We start from the raw sequence: 22,705 nt of genomic DNA on the forward strand, positions 1-22,705 counted from the left end.
CGGTTACAATATCAATCAATCAATCAATCAAATCTTTATTTGTGTAGCGCATTTCATACACAGAGGCAACACAATGCGCTTTACAGAGAACAAGGGAGGAAGGCATACGACCCACTCTCTACATATTCCAGAGGGAAGCAAAAAAACAGTAATCACCCGGGGGCCAGATAAGTGAGCTGTAAAAATTCTTCCCTGACCCCTCTCAACAAGGCGATCGAGCAAGCTCCAGGAGTATGTTTGTCTACCGGCTAAGAACATTTATAAAGCAATACATGACATTAAATTACATTTCAGAGTAAGAGAGGTTAAAAAGCATCATAGGAGAGAGAACATTCTACGGACATGCTACGACATCCACAGCAGACACGGGGGTATCTACCTACAATAGCAACCTTATACAGGAGCAAGTGGTTCATTGTTACACTATCAACATTACACAGAGATCGCAGGTCATGTTTGGATCTGATTTTCATGAAGTGAACCTCTGAACAGTAGGTGGCGATGTAGCACAGGGCAAAGTAGACCTGTTTAACTGATCATAGCTGGGCTGTTGTCTCACTCTACACTGTGACAGACAGACAATACACACTTTGTGAGATCACACACAGCCACAGTCTACACACACACTGTAAAGATGTATAGTAATCATAGATTACCATGTATTAAATAGTAATAATAATTTGAGTAAAACAGCTGTACTGTTATATCCACCCCATCCTAGACAAACAAACCATAGCTTATAGAAGAGAGATCACCAGACCGGACATTATTGTTCAGTAGACAATGTCCTGTCTGAGAGACCGATGCCCTGAGGCCCAATCCTGTTCACATCAGCAGAAAGCCAGTCTCCCTGTAACCACGTGACCTAACCAGCCATCCATACGGAACACACTGGACTGTGAGCAAGCACCACACACTCCTGCCTAGCCTTGGTCTGACACTAAATGGGGCGGCTGTAGCTCAGTTGGTAGAGCGGGTCGTTCAGTGATCGAAGGGTCAGCGGTTCGAATCCCAGCTCCGACTGTCCACATGTCGAAGTGTCCTTGAGCAAGACACCTAACCCCAAATTGCTCCCAATGAGCAGGTTAGCACCTTGCATGGCAGCTACCGCCATTGGTGTGTGAATGTGTGTGTGAATGGGTGAATGAGAGGCCATTGTAAAGCGCTTTGAGTGCCGCTAAGGTGGAAAAGCGCTATATAAGTGCAGTCCATTTACCATTTACCATTTAAATCCATACGTTGCTGAAATTCTCTTTGTAGGAATGTTGTTTTGTACCATCCACAGGGATTTTGGACGCATGTACATCGTATGGAGTCCAAGATAATGGGCGAAAAAGAGGTGAATGAATGAGAGTGTGAAAAGAGGGAGAGCGTCTATTGACAACGCGTCACGAGAGCACAAGGACAGTCTGTTCAAAGACAGACTCCAGTCACGAGAGCACAGAGACGGTCTGTTCAAAGACAGACTCTAGTTACTCAGACTTAAGGGAAATATAAAAACAATGTGGGCTTGGTTACTGCAGTCTGAAGTACATTATGAAGCTCTGCCCTCATCATCTTCATCGCTAGTTTACAGTTTTGTAATACAGTAGAAGTCTTGTAGAGAGAGTATTGTGTACTGTACTGTAGTATAGTGGTAGTATTAGTATTCTAGAGAGTACTGTAGTGTTATAATGAGGCTTGACTCCTCACCTGGTCCATGACCATCGCGCTGTCCAGCTGGTCCGGCTGCTTGGTGCTGTTGGGTTTGATGCAGCGTACGAAGTGAGGACTGGCAGCAAACATCTTCTCCATCAGCACGGCCAGGGAATGCTGGACACGCAGGATTACGCTGCCGTTAGACCTCATTCACTCTCAAATATAGTAGGAAAAAAATGTATGTGGTGGAAAATTGTACTGTATATACTGTAACTATAAGCCAAGAAGGGAGATATGAAAATAAGTGAGGTCAACTTCGGTTCTTACCTTGAACTGGGCGCCGACAGAGTGCTTCCTGGTCGAGTTGAAGTTATCGTCTTTCTGCATGAGCTAGAGTCAAAAATACCACAAAAATACCGTCAATATCCTTTAAAACATGGACGTTCGCTGTGTCTTACGATGACTCTTAACTCAACACCAGTAAAGTATGACCCCTAATATTTTACAGAGTCAGTTCATCTACAGTCCGTATCAGATTATGCTTCCCTGTGTGAAGTTACGCCAGAGTCAGCCTGGTGAATATTTCATGAGGACCCACCTTGGCTTTGCGAGGCATCAAGGTGCCCGTCCTGGAGATTGTGGCTGAAAAACACATGAATCACATGGATATGAAAGACTAGCCCACGCCAGACAGACGGGGATCACTAGCCATGTTTCCATCCACTTGTCAATCGAATTGTGTGAGGGTCGCTAAAAATAGGAATGCGAATAAAGCCGGTGAACGTGCGTTTACGTCTAGAGCTTTAAATCGGATAAAGCATCTATCGCAAAAGACTTTTATCGAACAAGAGAAAATCCGATGAGATCGACAGTACAAACTTTTTGTCGATTTTCATGATTTTTAATCGAATTTTACTTTCCGTTACGTTACCATAAGGCATTTTTAATTCGATATAACTTAATTCGCATAAGACGTGTGGATGGAAACATGGCTATTGTTTCAACAGAGAAGAGCGCTGAAACTGACTGCTGTCTGAATTTCACTTGGGGCTCAGATAATTCAAATACAAATTCACAGATAATAAGTGACGGTTTTAACACAGATACAGTAAATATCTGAAAATATTCCGAAAACCTCTCCATCAAAGACGCCTCTGACACAGACTTAATGAAATGTCAGACTGAACTGAACATATACAAAATGACACACGCTAAACACAACACAGGAATTATCTGTCTTTAGATACTAGAAGTTTCTAGCTCCCAAAGCGTTTAGCTCATAAGCGTTTAGCTTCTAAAGTGTTAGCTACATGGACTGTGACATCCTCTGGCGCCCCCTGCTGGCTCACCTGCGAACAGCACGCTGAGGAGAGGCGTAACGCTGTTGATGAAGAGACCTCTGATACTGGCAGGGATGGTATCTCTGTTCTTCTCCAGGAACCCTCCGCCAGTGTACTGGACCTGGGGAGAGCACCGCACACACACAGAACACTGTAGAACATAGAACCACAACACGCACAACAATATAGAACACTGTAGAACATAGAACTACAACTACGACTCTCACCTTCCCGGCGTAGTGCAGCACAGTGAAGAGCGGGTTGTGACTGCGCACCACCTCGTAGTGAGGGCTGCTTTTCAACTTGTTGTTCAGTTTGTCCACAAAGTCTCTGTCTGAGGCCTGACAAGGAAAACAAAATGAGGGAAAAGTTCGTTCGTTTATAACTGGGAGGTGGGAAATTACGACTTGCTACTAGGAATAATTAAATAAAACACCGCGTGAACTCGCACTTCCTCGTCGCAAATTCGGATATGTTTCTCAGCCCCCAGTTGCTCGAATGCACTAGATATAACTAGGTAACTGTGATATAATGGTATATAGATATAACTAGGTAACTGTGATATAATGGTATATAGCTCGAATGCACACAGGTCGGAGGTAGGTATTTTGCCGTGACCTCTGCCAGACTAAAGCTTTGTCCAGAGAGAGTGTCGCGACTCTTCAACCATGAGTTTCTTCATCCGAGGCAGCACTTCTTCTCACAAAACCACCGTCCTCCGAGTTACCTGAGGAAAGGCGCTCTGCTCGTCCAGGAAGGAGAGGAGGCCGATGGGTTTGGTGAGGAACAGGTCCTGCAGACGACAAACACACGTTTCAGGTTCAGAGGTCACAGACTACAGCCTCTAGGTAGGCCTGGGAAAAGATGAACCCCTACATCTAACTCCAGTACATGAATTTACTAGTTTCACCCAAAACTTTCCACAACGCAAGGAGGAAACGTTTTTTCCATCTAAACTTTCCACAATAACATAGAAACATTTTATGGACTAAGACCCCAAAACTGTAAAACGTTTTTATAGGGCTCTGTTGGCTTTATGACAGAATGTGGCTACATACTGAGCTTCAGTATAACATGTTCATTACTGAACTCACTTCTAACATCAGACCTACATATATACAACTTATATTTTCACTTTATGACTTTGAACTCAACATCAAAGCAAGATTATCTTCCCAAGCTACATGTCTAATAGTCACATTATAGCATATTGAAACCACATGTAAATATGTACAATGTAAAGATATAAGCCAGTCTTTAAGTACAATCTATAGTACATCCTAGATGTAGACCATCTCTTATGTGTTCATATTGTCCCATAACGTATTACAGAGCAGCTGTTTTCATGCCTTCATCTATGGGGAGAAACGACAGTCTTTGTCAAATGAAATAAGCATCTTCTACAGACAGGGGGTGTCACAGACTACAGCACAGAGATGAACTCTGACCTCCTCTCTACAGACAGGGTACAGACTACAGCACAGAGATGAACTCTGACCTCCTCTCTACAGACAGGGTACAGACTACAGCACAGAGATGAACTCTGACCTCCTCTCTACAGACAGGGTACAGACTACAGCACAGAGATGAACTCTGACCTCCTCTCTACAGACAGGGTACAGACTACAGCACAGAGATGAACTCTGACCTCCTGGTATTGGAGGTATTATCTCTTGTTGTAACCAGTATGGGCTTGTTGTAATAGAACGAGTCTGGGGGTTAGGGTTAGGGTTAGGGTTAAAGGTCAAGGTCTATTTACCAGTATAGGCTTGTTGTAATAGAACGGGTCTGGGGGTTAGGGTTAGGGTTAAAGGTCAAGGTCTATTTACCAGTATGGGCTTGTTGTCCTTGAAGCTGATGGTCTCCCACTCAATCCCCTCTTCTTCATACTCATTCTGTTCCATCAGGAAGATGTGCTGAAGACGACACACACACACACACACACACACACACACACACACACACACACACACACACACACACACACACACACACACCATGTGTGCCGTTTATTACAGTCTCACTCACTAAATGACTCCTTTAGACACTCTGTTGCAGACACTGAAAAACATTCATACAGACTACAGATAATATTTTTCAACAAAAATTCTTAAATCACCTGCGTGATTTAAAATTCTTAAATCACCATTTTTCAACTATAAAAATGTCCTGTTCTTAGACAACATTTGTCACTACAGAAATAGTTAAGTTGGCTGTTTTTTTTGTTTTTTTTATTGTTTGGGTCTTAAAACGTGAAGGCTGTCATTTTGAGGAACTTGAAAAGACACTCCAGACTTCTAAGGGAGCCGGAATGACAGGGCGAACTCTTAGCGACGCCGCTGTTGCCAGGGCGACCTCTTTGCGGCGCGGCAGTCATCACTTACATGGTTGAAGAAGTACTGCAGCTGCTCGTTGGCCAGGTTGATGCACAGCTGCTCAAAACGGTTCACGGCGAAGTTCTCAAACCCGAAAATATCAAGGATACCTGGAAAATAGCAGGTTTAGAGCAGTCAGTGTCACACACAGCTCTGAGGAAGGAACGTATATAAAGTTGTGATTTTTTTTTTCATATTAAAGTACCTATTTCGTTCAGCTCAACGTCGAAGTCAACGTTGGGAGCCAGAAGCTCGTTGATTTTACTGACAATCCAGCCAAACACCCTCCCGTAGGCCACTTTGGCGATGGAGTCCCGGGCATCTGTACACACATAAACAACAACACACAAACATCATCTGTGCACACACAAACCTCACCTGTACACCTGTACACACACAAACAACATTCTGTACACACACAACATCGGCATATCTTTGTACGTCACTTTTAGATACACATTTACACAAACATGCACAAGGACACACACACACACACACACTTTTTAAACAGCTCTGGACCAAACCTACCCATGGACAACAAGAGAGCCAGCTCACAGACCATGGCCGCGGCTTCAAATGTCACTCTTCCTACTAGGGAGGACTATTCAAATCAAACACCAGATCACTCTCTGGGGTCATCTGAACCCAGGTCCTCCACATTTCTGTTCATGTCCTGGTTTCATCCCCGTTCCCCTGGGATTAGTCATCTATGATACGGCGATGCAGTGATGTGGGCGCAAAACAGGTTCTGACATTATTCCCCAGCCGTGTGTCTGACAAAAGAAGTGTGTTGCTCTCCAACCCCCCGTGAAAGAGGAGGCCGTTCCCCTCGGGGCGCCGGTCACAGGCAGACAGGCAGAGGACGCCGTGGTGCAGGTGTGTCATCTGTCTGGAAGCACGGTCTGAACCAGAACTCCGGCAGAACCTGCCTGGGTTTTTCCCGGGCCAGTCATGGTTTTTTTTAAAGGTCCAGTAAGTGTGTGCGTGTGTGTGTGTGTGTGTGTATATGTGTGTGTGTCTGTTCTCACCTTCAGCTTGCTGCTGGTTGTGGAGTCTTCGGATGGCCTCCCCGCGCGTCACTGACAGAGTACAGGTCAGACTCCTCAGAAGCTCCTCCTCCAGCACCCCAAACTGACCCTACACACACACACACACACACACACACACACACACACACACACACAGACACACATATATACACACACACATTTACACACACACACACACACACACACACACACACGTCACATGCCTAATTTGCATACCTAAACTTTTATTTTTGAGAAAGTGCAATACAAAAAATATTTCTCTTGATGTGAAGATTAAACTGGTAAAAGATCATGAGGATATCTTTAAAGGAAAAAAAATCCTATTCAATTGTAGTGTCTCCTAAATTAGTTGATTATTAAGATTTTTGTAGTTTTCCCATTATTCAAAACGTATCCAGGCCAGATTTAATGAGAGGAAAAAATCTGGCCACAATAAAAAGTACATTGTCCCTCCATTAAACTCCAAATATATCTGAAGAGCTCTGGTGTACGGTGCCCCTCCATTAAACTCCAAATACAGCTGAAGAGCCCTGGTGTACGGTGCCCCTCCATTAAACTCCTAATATATCTGAAGAGCTCTGGTGTACGGTGCCCCTCCATTAAACTCCAAATATAGCCCCTATGACCTTTAATGGGGAATCTTATCAGCTTCTACCAGATGTGACCGCTGCCCAGCTGCCCCCCTCCCCAGCTGCCCCCCTCCCCAGCTGCCCCCCTCCCCAGCTGCCCCCCTCCCCAGCAGGGGGCTGGACTGTGGGGGAGGAGGAGGGCAGTGATTCATCAGTAGTTGTAGAGGGGGGTGGGTGTGGACGGGTTAGTTGTGGAGGGGGTTGGTTGTAGAGGGGTTGGTTGTAGAGGGGGTGGTTGTAGAGGGGGTGGTTGTAGAGGGGTTGGTTGTAGAGGGGGTGGTTGTAGAGGGGGTGGTTGTAGAGGGGTTGGTTGTAGAGGGGTTGGTTGTAGAGGGGTTGGTTGTAGAGGGGTTGGTTGTAGAGGGGGTAGTTGTAGAGGGGGTAGTTGTAGAGGGGGTGGTTGTAGAGGGGGTGGTTGTAGAGGGGTTGGTTGTAGAGGGGGTGGTTGTAGAGGGGGTGGTTGTAGAGGGGGTGGTTGTAGAGGGGGTGGTTGTGGAGGGGGTGGTTGTGGAGGGGGGTAGTTGTAGAGGGGTTGGTTGTAGAGGGGTGGTTGTAGAGGGGGTGGTTGTAGAGGGGGTGGTTGTGGAGGGGGTGGTTGTGGAGGGGGGTAGTTGTAGAGGGGTTGGTTGTCCAGAGGGGTTGAAGCCAGCACGTAATGCTCCATCGCACACAAACAAAGGCACCTGTTCAAATACATGTGCGTGCGTTCTCCAGTGCAAGATACAATGGCAGACGTACCTACAACAGGTACTGTATGTACACAGAAGGAAGTTCGACACAAGCGTGTGTGTACACATCAATGCAAAAAACATACACACACACACACACACACACACACACACAGGTCAGGGGTCAATGTATGAAGGGAGGACTGTAGTGATTGGGTCAACATTCACCATGTTTACATAACTGGTGTGTGCCAGTGTGTCAGGACTGATAAGAACAGTGTTTATGTCCCTTAACGCTAGCTCCTTCTCGCTGTCCAGTAAGAACTATACCCAGCCTCAACGAAACTAAATAATAAATAAATAAGTTACACTTTGTTAAAGGAGTAGTAAAGGGAAAATGCATGTTTAGCCCTGTTTTAAGGCTACTTATGATCATATACAATGGTTCAGATCAAAACGTTGACAAAACTAGCACTTTTGAGAAAGTACACAAAGGAACACTTTGCAACCAATCGGACATCAGAGTGTTTGGTTGTAAAGTGTGATGTGTGATGTCACAATGTATTATTGTCGGCCAATAAAAACCAATAAAATCTAGCTAGGCTATTAAAGCATGCGGAACTACAGTACTAAATGGACTGAATGTCGCAATAAAAAAAGGAGTGTCTGGTTTTCCTTTGGTAAACAGGAATGAGGAAGCTGAGAGTAATGTAGAACTCACACTACATGATTTTTAAAATCTAACTGATTTCGAAATCGGGTTGCGTCATGCACATAAAGAGAATCTCGACTGGAGAATAATGACTCGCAGCAGTAACCAACCAACCAACAAACCAAACCCACCAAATAACCAAACCAACCGACTAACTGACTAACTGACTGACAGTCAGTCAGTCAGTCAGTCAGTCAGTCAGACTGACTAACTAACTAACTAACTAACTAACTAACTAACTAACTAACTAACTAACCACCAACCAACCAACCAACCAAACCAAACCAAACCAACCAACCAACCAACCTAACAAACCAAACCAACCAACCAACCAACCAACCCACCAACCCACCAAATAACCAAACGAACCAACCAACAAACCAACAAACCAACAAACCAACAAACCAACAAACCAAACCAAACCAAACCAACCAACCAACCAACCTAACAAACCAAACCAACCAACCAACCAACCCACCAAATAACCAAACGAACCAACCAACAAACCAACAAAGCAACCAACCAAACCAAACAAACAAACTAACCAACCAACCTACCAAACTAACCACCCAACCCATATGGGACCAGAGAGAGAGGTGGAGGACGTGGAGAGAGGGACTCACTGCGGTAGCCTTGAGCCAGCCCACGGAGCCGTCCGTGACCTTCAGAGCGTCGGTGTCTGTGGGTTCGAACATGATGTTTCCCAGGGACAGGATGCCAGCCAGGATGGTCATCATATCCACCTTCTCCTGGATAGATGACACCATACAGAACCCCAATCACACATCAATCGGTCACTTGATTAAATATACCAACCAACCACACCGTTTGCTCAATCTAACTATCAATAGAATAAGCTATAAAAAGTAGCAATATATTCACTGTCGATACCTCATGGCATATTCTTGAGGTGAAGTAGGGTTGAGGTACGCACACAGCTACTCCACAGGGCTATTTATTAGGTAAAAGGTGACAACGTTTCGACCCGTGTGGGTCTTCGTCAGGTCCCACACGGGTCGAAACGTTGTCACCAGACCTGACGAAGACCCACACGGGTCGAAACGTTGTCACCTTTTACCTAATAAATAGCCCTGTGGAGTAGCTGTGTGCGGACCTCAACCCTACTTTATCAGATGTCATTTTGTCCTGCACCAGCGTGGTGGATGTGCTTGGCATACATTTTATTGTATTTCATATTCTTGAGGTGAAACAGGGTCTTTGGTTCAGTGAGACAGCAGGGAGATGGTTGAGTTGGTGAGGTCTTACCTGTTCCTCGAAGCCCACCATGTCCATGGCGTTGCACACCTCACTGTACTTCTCACTCCACCTTCGCACCGTCTCCTCGGAGCCATAGCGACCGTTCAGATACCTGGGGGGCACAGATATTAACGTGTTTTCAGATGTTACGACACAGAATCGCTTCGTGAATGAGGAACAGGTAAGAGCGAGAGTCCGGGAGCCATGGTGCTGGACCTGGGAAATGTCTGTTGGCAACTGTTTGGAAAAGGGAAGGTTCTAGATGAGCAATTAGAAAAAAATCTGAAAAGGTCTCATCAGCAGGGCCGCTGACAGGGGGGGGCAAAGGGGGCAGTTGTCCCCGGGTCCCAGATCAGGGGGGGGGCAAACAGACCCTCTAACCTTGAAATAATCTGCTGGAATATTTTGTCAAAAATAAATATCCGTGAAGACTTAAGATAGTTTTTGTCAGTCACATAAAAGCTTGTTATATTTTATATTGATAATTTATTGGGATTTTCCTTGACATTCCTTCCTTGATTGGCGAGATCGTTTTCCGAACAGGCTCAAACATTTCTCTATGAATCGGCATCAGGAACGTTAGAACTACATGAATATATTCCCAACTCCAAAGCAAATGTCTGGCCAGGAAGTGACGTGGTCAAACTGGCGTGAAACCGAGATAAGGTGTGTCTATCGTTCTAGAAACCCTGACTCAAGTTTAAAGTACCACACGGGCCAACGCACAGATAAGGGAAGGAGAGGTGTTTTTACAGGAAGAGATCAAGTCGTTATCTTCCCCGCGGAGACCAGTAATAGGCTGAAACCAGGTCACATGGCGATGATATCACAGCTATTAATGATGACACACAATGTGGACTTTGGACCGAAACACAGGACGTTGGGTCTGAGAACTAAAAGTGTTTTAGTAAAAGAAAAAAAATAAATGTAAGGCCAAGTGCTGTAACTTCCATGAAACTTGTTGAGGTAATGTCGCGGGGTGATGAAATCACAGGGTGACGTACCTGTACTGCGCGGGGTCCAGGAGACCGTACATCTCCTTGTCGTCCGGGGAGATGCCTGCTAGCATGCAATAGAAGATGTGGAAGTTCTTCTCTCCTTCGTCCTGGTGGACAACCCGGGATTTCTCCAGGAGATACTCGTTGATCTTGGCTCCTTTTACTATGCAGGTCACACACAAACACACTCAAATTAAATTCAACACGCATACAAATACTCTTACCCCCCCCCCACACACACACACACTCATGGCCACGCATGCACACACACACCTACCTACCTGAAGAGTTGTGGAAGCGCAGCTGGATGTACTTCCCGAAGCGACTGCTGTTGTCGTTCATGACGGTCTGGGCGTTGCCAAAGGCCTCCAGGAGAGGGTTGACCTTGGGAACGATCCAGAACAAAACATCAACACACATCCTAGGACAGGCCATGTCAATACCAGCACTGACTGGAATAGGACACACATCTGGCACGGTCTACAGACCCTGATAGCACAGTCTACAGACCCTGAGAGCACTGTCTACATGTCCTGAGAGCACAGGTATCTTGAACCAGAGGGTAAATAAACCCGTGACCTTCCCCCCCCCCCATCACACGCCAACGCCACCCTGAGAGGAAAGCCTAGATGGGCGGCACGCGAGCCGAGTCAGGCCAGCTTCCTCAGATCCACCACGATAACAATGATAACACTGTCTCCTCCCCCAACGCCGCACAATACAGAATCCATGACCGCGCAAGGGGAAGCCTTCCATTCATCACCTCGCCAGGAGAGCCTCGAAGGTTCGGACGTTGATACGCGGAAACCAAACCATCATATAATACCACCATCGGCACGGTCATGAGCTTCGGTTTCCAAGGTAGGAAATTAATATCAGTCAAAGGTCATTCGAATAATAATGAGGAAATTAAACACTTTTTGAGGTGAAAACAATGAAGGGAACTTTAAAAAGGTGTTTCACTCAACATCAGTTCACTCAAAATACTTTTTTTATACATTTTCCATCAATCCATCCATCCATCTAATCATTTGGTGGGTAAGAAAAATAAGTGTGATGTGCATGCTAATGAGCCGAAACATCATCACCACACTAATGACATGCAAATGAGCTATGACATCAGCACCACACTAATGACATGCGAATGAGCTATGACATCAGCACCACACTAATGACATGCGAATGAGCTACGACATCATCACCACACTTTTGGGGGGTTACAGCCATGCCAGTATGCTCAGGGCGATACTAGAATCTCTTAACTAGAGAGAAACAGCATTATCTTCGCTAAGGCACAAGAGCAAAAATATGTTCACGCTTCCGAAGCCACATAACGTCTTGAGTGACGCACACAGAACTGCCTTTATTGAGTGTGACAGTTAAACAAAATAGTAAAGTTTATGACAGTAAACATGTCCTTGGTCTGCAGGAAATCCTTTCACGCCCTCAGTGAAGCCGCTAACACAGGATTTCCTCTTCGTCTTTCAACATCACAAAGCTCTTGACTAAACTTCTCACTTCTCTATAATTCTCTGAATTGCAAGGTTGACTTGTTTTTTGAGGTCTAAAGCCCTCTGTGAATCGTTGACCTAACCAAGGCCCACTTAGGCTGGGATGACATGTCGGCTTAAATAGTGAACTTCTGGTGAGGAAGGTGTTCCCCACTGGCTTCCTCCGAGCTGGTCTGTATGGGCCAGGCTGACCCAAACGCTGTTTCCTAGGCTCGGCTTGACAGGGCCGGACTGGGTGAATATTACATGCTGGGAAATGTAGCCCCAGTCAGGCCACGAGCCGAGCCGACGCAATGGAACACCTTCAGTTTCGTTTTGTTGACGGTGGGGGGGGGGGGCAGGCCATTCACCGCTGGCCTGCGCGATTTGTTGACGGGGGGGGCAGGCCGTTCACCGCGGGCCAGCCCAGTTGACGCGCCAGGCCACCGGGAAACTTCCAGTCCGCCCCTGGGCTCAGACCAGAAGAACGCCAGAGGACATGGAGGAAATGGTGGACGTAAAACTCTTCAGTGGAAAATATATTTTGTTTTGACTGCTGGAACTCTCTTTGACCCTCTCTAATTGTCCTGGCGCGCACACACACACACACACACACACACACACACACACGCTAGTTGTACACTCACATTTGCTCTCCATATGCATTTCTGTCCTTGGCGATCGGATTGTCTGGCATACCGCAAGGAGCAACCTTGAACACCAGGAGTTCACACACCGTGTCAAAACCACACGTGAAATGTTTTTGTACCGTACATCTATTTAAACGCTTCTTCAGATCCCTCACTACAGAAGATCACTTCCCTTTGGAACAACCACTGCATTCTTCACGACCAGCCTGGCTATTCCCAGTTGCTGTGCAACCACCCCATAATTACACTCCTTACGCAGACATCCACTACTATACAAGGACGGATGCTACCATCTGGACGGGGGGTGTATGCAGACACAGCTGACCACCCTCTGACAGTGACCTCGTACTGAGGCTCTGGAATATGTAGAGAGTGGGTCGTATGCCCACCTCCCTTGTTCTCTGTAAAGCGCATTGTGTTGCCTCTGGGTATGAAATGCGCAATACAAATAAAGCTTTGATTGATTGATTGATTGATTGATTGATTGAGGTAACCGTACACGGCTCTGCCCATGTGAGGGTCTGTTATGTATTTACTCAGGACACTGATTAGAGTTCATGCGGTAAGAGAGTTTATCTTTAATAAGCAGCAGTCCATGATATTAGGGTTAGTACTGTATGGCTGTGTACTGAGCCAGAGCCTCATGGGAGAATGGGCCCTCTGTCTATGGTACTACTAAACACATCCATATGTACAGTACACATGACATGAAGTCGCTTACACACACACACACACACACACACACACACACACACACACACACACACACACACACACACACACGAGTTCTCAAACAGCCCTTTCCCTGACCCTGGTTCAGCTCATAGCCAACTCCCAGTCACTCCCACGGTCGGAGTGATGCAATTCCCCGGAAGACTTGAAAGGAATTTCCCACACTTCCTTCAGGTTTTAGGAGGGGGGGGCCTTGTCCTCCCCCCCCTCCCCTCTCCTGCCGGGAGACAGACCTCCCCACGCGAGAGATCCATGAGAAAACGGACACCGCAGTCATCCGTAAAGTCCACGGTCGACGAGAGAGGACAGAGTGGGTGATGATGAGATGTGAAGAGAGAATAGTTGGCGTTAGAATATCATGGTAGCGTTTTACAAAATGGTGGGAACTTGAGTCTCTCTCGGGGGGGTTAGTGATGTTTTATACAGGAGTTTAGAACGTAAGCAAGCACAGGAAGTGTAGGAAGAACAACTGTCAAGAGAGAGAACTATGAACAAGTGTCCAATTTCAGAAAACAAGCCTAATATGTGATTTCCCTTTACTCCCCTATAAGGGAGCTAGGCCCAAAGATGTTGCGAAGGAAAGAACATTCTTCCATGTTATATATTAAGCATTTTCATCGTATCCCCAACTGATGGATTGAACTACCAACCTGCTAGCCAATTAAGGTTATCCTGTTATTATTTTGAACACCATGTCATATCTGTGAAAAACACCATTATTTTGTATGTTCTATTGTCAACACACAGCATAGTGTAACTGACACGAGACACGATGAAGCACCTTTCTCTTGCTGTCGTTCTCTAACAAGCTGTTCAAACATTCAACCGTCAACTGAGCATCGTCTCGGAGATGAAGAGAAAAAAATCCCACTAAGATATGAGAGAACAGGAAAATATTACAAGACTCAATCCATGGAAACTTGGAGTTTGTTTTCATAGCTCAAGGATTCCTCCGAGGAGGCTAACAGCCCAGACAAAACAAATTAACGGTTCCATCTTGGGATCCCGTCTTGTCTCTGGGATATCAAATTTCCTTCTGAGTAATGTCGGATATCCTTATTAAAACTACACAAACCGTTCCCTAGAAAATATCTGACTGAATAAGTTCAGAATGCTACAGTATACTGCTCAGTGTGTATTAATTTGACTGGAAACCTCATTGACTGTACTTTTTAAATCACTTTTTCTACCCAAGAATCATTTTGGCAGCATCGTGTCAGTGATGAAGTCAAGGTTTTTAATGTAGACAGTCTCATGTGTTGCATTCCTGGACTAGCTGGGCGAGGTTGAACCCTCAAAAGTGCAAACAACGAGCAATTCAACCAGAAAAACACGTTTCTGAGGAGTGTGTGTGTGTGTGTGTGTGTGTGTGTGTGTGTGTGTGTGTGTGTGTGTGTGTGTGTGTGTGGTACTGTCGTTGGACTGTCAGTTACACAGCACCGTACAGTTTGCCTTGAGGGAATGTGAAAGTGCTGAGTCGTAGCTCTGTAGACCCTCTGAGTAGACGTGTAATGACCGGAGGTTTGGGGTCGTTAAATCTTCTCCCCAGTGTGGAGCGTAGAGCAGGGTGTGCTCTGTCGGTTGGTGTAGCATGGCGAACGGGGACCTGTTAGGTCAACAAACTTGAGAACAACGCTCCCAAAAACATGTAGGCGCATGCACGCGCAATCATATCATATTTTTCGCCGAGCTGAACCTTTTTCTAGCGTCTGTGACATTTCATTGTTACTCTTGACATAAAAGCCACGTCAGACTAGGCATCACCGTGTGACTTGAAAGGAACAAAGTACAACGAAACCACCCGTTTCCCACCGAGTGAGTCACACCAGGTTAGCCCTGGAACATTGGAATGACAATGTCACCTTCCCCAATCCTTCTGTGACAACAGCATGTGTGGATATCAAGGGGATGATGTCATCAAGGCGTGCCCGGGACTCCTATATGTATAATGCTTTTGTAATGTCCGCCTCTGTGGTGGATTTCATCTTATTTTACCTCAGAGGCTGACAGCTAGATACTGGTAGCTACAGTTTGGGCTGAGACCCGTTTCCTCCCTTGATTTGACTGTTGAAGTTTCAGTATAGGAATGTAGACTAGTATCGCTCTTCCAATCAAATTGTTTGTTTTAGTAGGAGTACGGGATTAGGAAGAAACCGAGGCCACACCCTCAACTGCAGTGTCAGTTGCTACAGGCAGCAGTGTACATTATGTATTATCTTCAGTATCTGCTTGTTAGATATGCTTAAGTATAAGTAGGCCATCAACACCTTTAGTATCTCTTGCTTACTGAGTATTAGAACAGTAAACGAATAGCAGTGCCAACGCCTTACCTGTTGTTTGGTCATAGTGCAGTCTTACATGTACTACACGTCGTTATAGTGCTTGCTAATAATCAGCTAATCAGCATTCGTGCAGGTACTGTAGGCCTAACTTACAGTACAAGTTAACATTAGCGCAGGTAGGCCTGCAGCATTTACAGTACAAGATAACATAAGCACAGGTAGGCCTGCAGCATTCATGAGTTAGCATTAGCACAGGTAGGCCTGCAGCATTCATGAGTTAGCATTAGCACAGGTAGGCCTGCAGTGTAAGTTAGCATTAGTGCAGGTAGGCCTGCAGCATTCATGAGTTAGCATTAGCACAGGTAGGCCTGCAGCATTCATGAGTTAGCATTAGCACAGGTAGGCCTGCAGCATTCATGAGTTAGCATTAGCACAGGTAGGCCTGCAGTGTAAGTTAGCATTAGCACAGGTAGGCCTGCAGCATTCATGAGTTAGCATTAGCACAGGTAGGCCTGCAGCATTCATGAGTTAGCATTAGCACAGGTAGGCCTGCAGTGTAAGTTAGCATTAGTGCAGGTAGGCCTGCAGCATTCATGAGTTAGCATTAGCACAGGTAGGCCTGCAGTGTAAGTTAGCATTAGCACAGGTAGGCCTGCAGCATTCATGAGTTAGCATTAGCACAGGTAGGCCTGCAGCATTCATGAGTTAGCATTAGCGCAGGTAGGCCTGCAGCATTCATGAGTTAGCATTAGCACAGGTAGGTCTGCAGTATAAGTTAGCATTAGTGCAGTTAGCCTTACCTGCAGTATCTGTTGCTCCAGTTGGGAGTTAGCTCTGCACAGATCCATGATCTGTCTGAGCAGCAGCTTTGTGCTCTCTGTCTTCCCGGCTCCACTCTCTCCACTGCAAACACACACACACACACACACACACACTCCAGCATTAGCTCAAGCTAGTTATATAGTTATACACACACACACACACACACACACACACACACACACACACACACACACACTCCGGCATTAGCTCAGGCTAGTTATATAGTTATACACAAACACACACACACACACACACCAGACACTCCGGCATCAGCTCAGGCTAGTTATATAGTTATACACAAACACACACACACACACACACACACACACACACACACACACACACACACACACACAGGACACTCCGGCATTAGCTCAGGCTAGTTATATTGTACACAAACACACAGACACAGGATATTCCTACATCAGGTTAGTTATATAGTTATACAAAAACACACACACACACACACACAACATTTTTACATTAGCTTGGGTAAGTTATATAGTTATACAATGTAGTGCCTAAAAGTGGAAGACTAACATTTGTTTCCACTGTGTTAAAGAGTAATAAAATAAAATAAAAACGACTATACCCACCCAGTCCTAGGCTAGCCAGACCAGGACGTGTTTGTATACAAACAAGTTCAGATTGCTACTGACCCAGAATCAGAGGGATATTTGGCAAACAAATTGCCAGAGCGAGGACATGCCTCCCTAGCAAACTGATAACATTGGAATCTTAAAAAAAGATTTTGCATGAGGCTTGCAAATGTGCACGTGTTGCTGCCCTGATTGGTTTGCACGAGCACTGTTAACATAGGCTACTATTGCACTTCCTAGGGAAGAAAGCTGACCATGGCACAGGGCACTTCTGATAAGCTCTGATTGCAAGTGACACTGATACAGTACAGGACTGTGAGATGTTTAGTCTTTCGTTGATTCTCATTTCCCATTTAGGGTTCTTCCTCCATTAAAACATTCGTCTTTCAGCATGACAACGTCACGCCAAATCTAGCATCACCTGCAGGTTTAAATCCAAAAACCACAACACTTGTATTTCAAAATCCTGAGAAGGCAGATAAGGCTTCCTGCTGGCGTTTCTTATCCGCTTCAACAGAATCTAGGGTCCACAGCATCTTTAAAGGTCTGAATGAAGCTAGTTAAAGACCAAAATAATTAAAAAGGCTTTGTCTGTCCCAGACCCATGTTAAATATAGATGGTTATTTATGTGCTGCTATAACACTGACATACATCTACGCAAAAGGACCTGTTTGGTTTTCTCTCCCTGTCATTCTATAGGTTGTCAATCACATTCTTTGCTCATCGCCAGGGGCAACTATCGCCCTCGTTCAGCCCCCCCCCACCCCCCCCCATCTGGTTCATTCCTCAGTGACATGGCCGTAACCTGGGGCAACAGGCCCTATTCAATGGACACTGAGGCGGAAAGACCAACAACTATAGGGACCAATACTATACTACAAGACTATACAACAATACTATACTACAATACTATACTACAATACTATACAAGCAAGACTATCCTACAATACTACACTACAAGACTATACAACAATACTACACTACAAGACTATACAACAATACTATACTACAATACTATACAAGCAAGACTATCCTACAATACTACACTACAAGACTATACAACAATACTACGATACTATACTACAATACTATACAAGCAAGACTATCCTACAATACTACAAGACTATACAACAATACTTCAATACTATACTACAATACTATACAAGCAAGACTATACGACTATATTACAATACTATACGACTAAACTACAATACTATACAAGCAAGACTATACACGCAAGACTATATTACAATACTATACAAGCAAGACTATACTACAGTACTATACTACAATACTATACAAGCAAGACTATAGTACAATACTACATGTACAGGCAAGCAAGAGGCATGGATGGAAGAAAAGGACACATCCACTCTTACACACAAGCACACACAAGCACACACAAGCACACACAAGCACACACAGTACCATACCAACCATGATAAGAGTAGTCTATTCTTACTCAACCCTTCTCTTCCCAATTCTAAGAAACCACATCACCAAAGAGCACATAGGTACAGTACACAAAGACAGCTGCACATACGGTACAGTACACAAAGACAACTGCACATACGGTACAGTACACAAAGAAAAGGAGTAGCCTGATGAATCAGTTTGACTGATTTCAGAACTGTCCCTCATCTTGTCGAACGGTAATTTGCATCCAAAGTGCCTGTTTTTTTTCTCCAGAAACCACAATGCATACAGTAGCTTTCCAAGCCTCTAAAAGAAAACAATATTGAAGATAAAGAGGACATTCGTAATTGTACAATATGGGTCAATATTGATTTTTTGTCGTTGCTGCATTTCAGCCTTCAGTTCAGAACGCTGCAGGCGAACATCTGGAGCACTTAAAAAATAAAACTGACAAATCATAAGTTATTTATACAGCAACACAGAAGCCAGGAGAGGAACATTTTGGGTTGATATCTTTCAAAACAGAGGAAAGGCAAAAAATCTGCAAAAGTGTTTCTAAAACCCAAGAGCAGGATAGGAGATTAAGAATATCCTTCACCTCCTGACAGCAAGCTACAACCAAACCTCTCACTTCTGCTAAACACATTGAGGTGAGATTAGGTGAGGTTAGAGTTTCAGAGTCAACCCAAGTCCTTGGGGAGAAATCCTCCTACGGTAGTGGAAAACCTCGGTGCTTCGGACCAGATGCAGGAGTCACATGCAACCCCGACCAAGTTCCAACCCAACAGTGGAATAGTAATTACAGTGCCCCAAAATTGCTGAAATATAATTTCCGGGAGAGCTTTTTTCCACTCTGTACTACGGAAACCCAGGACCCCACACCAGCATGGAAAAGAAAGCGAGCTACAGTATAAATAACATTTGGATGGAGGGATTTGGAGAGAGAGAAAGAGAGACAGAGATCAAGAGAGAGACAGGGGGAGAGGGAACAGGAGGTTCAAAGAGACGGAATAAAAGAGAGTAAGCCAGAGAGAAAGAGAGGAAGGAGGTGAAGAGAGCGGGTAAACGAGACGTCGGTGTGCAGCGACACGGCAGCCCGTCTCACACCGCACACACGGCAGCCGGTCACTAAAGGGCACGCAAGGAAAACAGTGTTTCCTCGACAGCTACGCACACAGGCGCCTGTTCACTACCCAGGGGTCACGCCGCAGACGCGACACACACCTCCGCCTGCGGCGCCGCGGACGCACAACACACACTAGCTAGCTCAGCTGCTACACTGCCGAGACGACCAATCAACGAGCGACGTCTTTAGGGTTAGTACAGGAAGTAGCCTTAGCATATGTCTCGCCGAGATTGGAGGAATAATTGATTGTGCTTTAAGAGAAACTTTTTACTGTGTGTCAGACTGTGTGTCTGTCAAATTTGAGTCCATTCAGGCCAAAAAAACACACTTGATATTGAACATGACTTGATACTGAACATGCTGCCACTTCACTGCCAAGGAGGAACACAAATCAGACACGGTTGTCTAGTTGGCACAAGCACCGGAAATCTTTGTTAAACATTATGAATATTATGACGAGAGGTTCATGGTGAAGGAAAGGCGGGATTGAGGCCCAGAACTGGTGTGAAATAACAGATGACACAGGACTGGCCTGGTCTGGTCATTACTGATGGTACAGGACTGGCCTGGCCTGGTCTGGCCTGGTCTGGTCTGGTCTGGTCTGGTCTGGGTCTGGTCTGGTCTGGTCTGGTCTGGTCTGGTCTGGCCTGGTCTGGTCTGGCCTGGTCTGGTCTGGCCTGGCCTGGTCTGGTCTGGGTCTGGTCTGGTCTGGCCTGGCCTGGTCTGGTCTGGTCTGGTCTGGTCTGGTCTGGTCTGGTCTGGTCTGGCCTGGTCTGGCCTGGCCTGGTCTGGTCTGGTCTGGTCTGGTCTGGCCTGGTCTGGTCTGGTCTGGTCTGGTCTGGTCTGGTCTGGTCTGGCCTGGCCTGGTCTGGTCTGGTCTGGTCTGGTCTGGTCTGGTCTGGTCTGGTCTGGCCTGGCCTGGCCTGGTCTGGTCTGGCCTGGCCTGGCCTGGTCTGGTCTGGTCTGGTCTGGTCTGGTCTGGTCTGGTCTGGCCTGGTCTGGTCTGGTCATAACTGATGGTATAGGCCTGGTCTTGTCTGGTCTGGTCTGATCTAGCCTGGTCTGGCCTGGTCTGGTCTGGCCTGGCCTGGTCTGGTCATAACTACGCAAGGTTGAACATTCTGGGTCACACCCATGCGGTTGTGTGATGGGACCCACCTGATGACGATGCACTGGTTGGGCGGTCCTGTGGCCAGTCGTCCCAGCATGGCCTGGTACGCGCGGTCCGCCACCGCGAATATGTGAGGGGGCAGAGAGCTCTTCTCCCCACACTTGTACCGGTCAGACACCTGGACGGATACAAACAGATAATCAATCAATCAATCAAAGCTTTATTTGTGGTAGATAAGATTCAAAACATCTCGTCCTTTCTTTCGCCTTCTCTTGGACCTGTGTGTGTGTGTGTGTGTGTGTGTGTGTGTGTAACCAGGGAGGTTCTGCGCTGCTCAGCCTCGTTTGTGGTTCTCCGCAGACGTGCCAGACGGCCAGGTCACAGGTCACAGGTCACAGTGAGTCACTGATCCTAGCAGCCTGGTGGAGAAAGCCGACCATCTGAGACAAAACTTACTTACTTCTTTCTCATAGAGAGGCAGGTATTTAAACGGGTTTATGGCCACCAAGATGTCCCCGATGTAGGTCTGGAAGACAGGGGTATAAAAGGTTTAGAAGCAAGCGTGATGTTAGACTTGTTTATGGGTGTTTTCACCGAAGTCTCAGTCACATGCGAGGGCATGAGGTGGCCTATGGAGGAGAGGAACTCAGCAGAACATCAGCTGATCAAAACCTGTTTGCCAAACCTGACGACAGGCGTTGTTTGCAAAGAATTCAGTTATTATTCAACTGACATAACTGAACCTTGACAATAAATGTTTTATCTTGTGTCTATGTAGGACTTTTTTGTTCAAGGTATAACAATCCTAAGCACAACAAGCATAAATCTGGCTTGCATTGTTTAAGTAAACCAGTGTTAGAACAAAGCAACTTATTTACTGCCGAGATACAGTAGGGATGCAAACCCAGCAAACACACAACGTCAGGGAGACGTTCAGATCACGTCCGAAAAAGACAAAAAAGACATCTAAAAGACGTGTTTTAGACGTGTTTTTGCTCAGTGGGAAGTGCAGCAATTTGTCTGTCCTTCTTTCTACGCTATAGCCTACTGTCGGCTATTCAATGAATGACTGAGCAACCACAGGTTTTAAACAGGACAGGTGAGAACATGCTGACGGGCAAATTCCCTTCTCAACCTCAATCAAGACCTATACAAGTGCCAATAGGACCGAGGGACATGCATTGAACTCAGCAAATAAAGAGAAAGATTGCAAACAATTTCTCAACACGACAGTGATGTGGCCACTGTCGTGTTAAGAAATTGTTTGCAATTGTTGTCTTTATTCGGTGAGTTCAGTGCATGTCCCTCGGTCCTAAAAATCAATTGAAATCTCAATTGTCTTTATTGACATGCACATACTGAGGGTTGAACTTTCACTCACGTAGATGCGGTCGTGTTTGAAACGCTGACTCAGGGACTCCAACAAACTCTTTTCATCCAAGTCTGACAAGTCTGCCAAGTCATCGTGGAGGGACTCCTCCATTGCTTCAAGTGAATAAAACTGTAGGCTACAACACACTTAACACAATCCCGAAAGTTGATTAAAAACGAGACTCGGACGTGATTCCCGAGTGAGCTTTTCCCCCCTAGAACAACAATGTTCAGATGTAGAAAGAATCGGTGCAGCGCAGCACACGCAGTACGGTCTCTCTCTCTCTCTCTGTCTCCCTCTATCTCCCTCTTCTCTCTCTCTCTCTCTCTTCTCTCTCTCTCTCTCTCTCTCTTCTCTCTCTCTCTCTCTCTCCTCTCTCTCTCTCTCTCTCTCTCTCTCTCTCTCTCTCTCTCTCTCTCTCTCTCTCTCTCTCTCTCT

At 45.8% G+C, this 22,705-nt stretch overlaps 1 protein-coding gene across 1 annotated transcript; it reads right to left on the minus strand.

Moving 5' to 3' along the window:
- Positions 1 to 1,388: 1,388 nt before the first annotated feature.
- LOC311327144 (myosin-IIIb-like) lies at positions 1,389 to 22,378 on the minus strand (the record flags this gene model as incomplete). Its single annotated transcript, XM_084460171.1, has 19 exons — positions 1,389 to 1,409; positions 1,693 to 1,812; positions 1,966 to 2,028; positions 2,237 to 2,280; positions 2,988 to 3,099; positions 3,206 to 3,319; positions 3,706 to 3,771; positions 4,808 to 4,894; positions 5,363 to 5,463; positions 5,559 to 5,675; positions 6,382 to 6,490; positions 9,035 to 9,160; positions 9,678 to 9,780; positions 10,673 to 10,829; positions 10,948 to 11,050; positions 16,621 to 16,723; positions 20,943 to 21,073; positions 21,356 to 21,421; positions 22,277 to 22,378. 19 exons carry the CDS (start codon positions 22,376 to 22,378, stop codon positions 1,389 to 1,391), a joined length of 1,845 nt encoding a protein of 614 aa, XP_084316297.1.
- Positions 22,379 to 22,705: the final 327 nt, after the last annotated feature.

This window comes from Borostomias antarcticus, assembly GCF_949987555.1.
Source record: "Borostomias antarcticus genome assembly, chromosome: 30".
NCBI lineage: Eukaryota > Metazoa > Chordata > Actinopteri > Stomiiformes > Stomiidae > Borostomias > Borostomias antarcticus.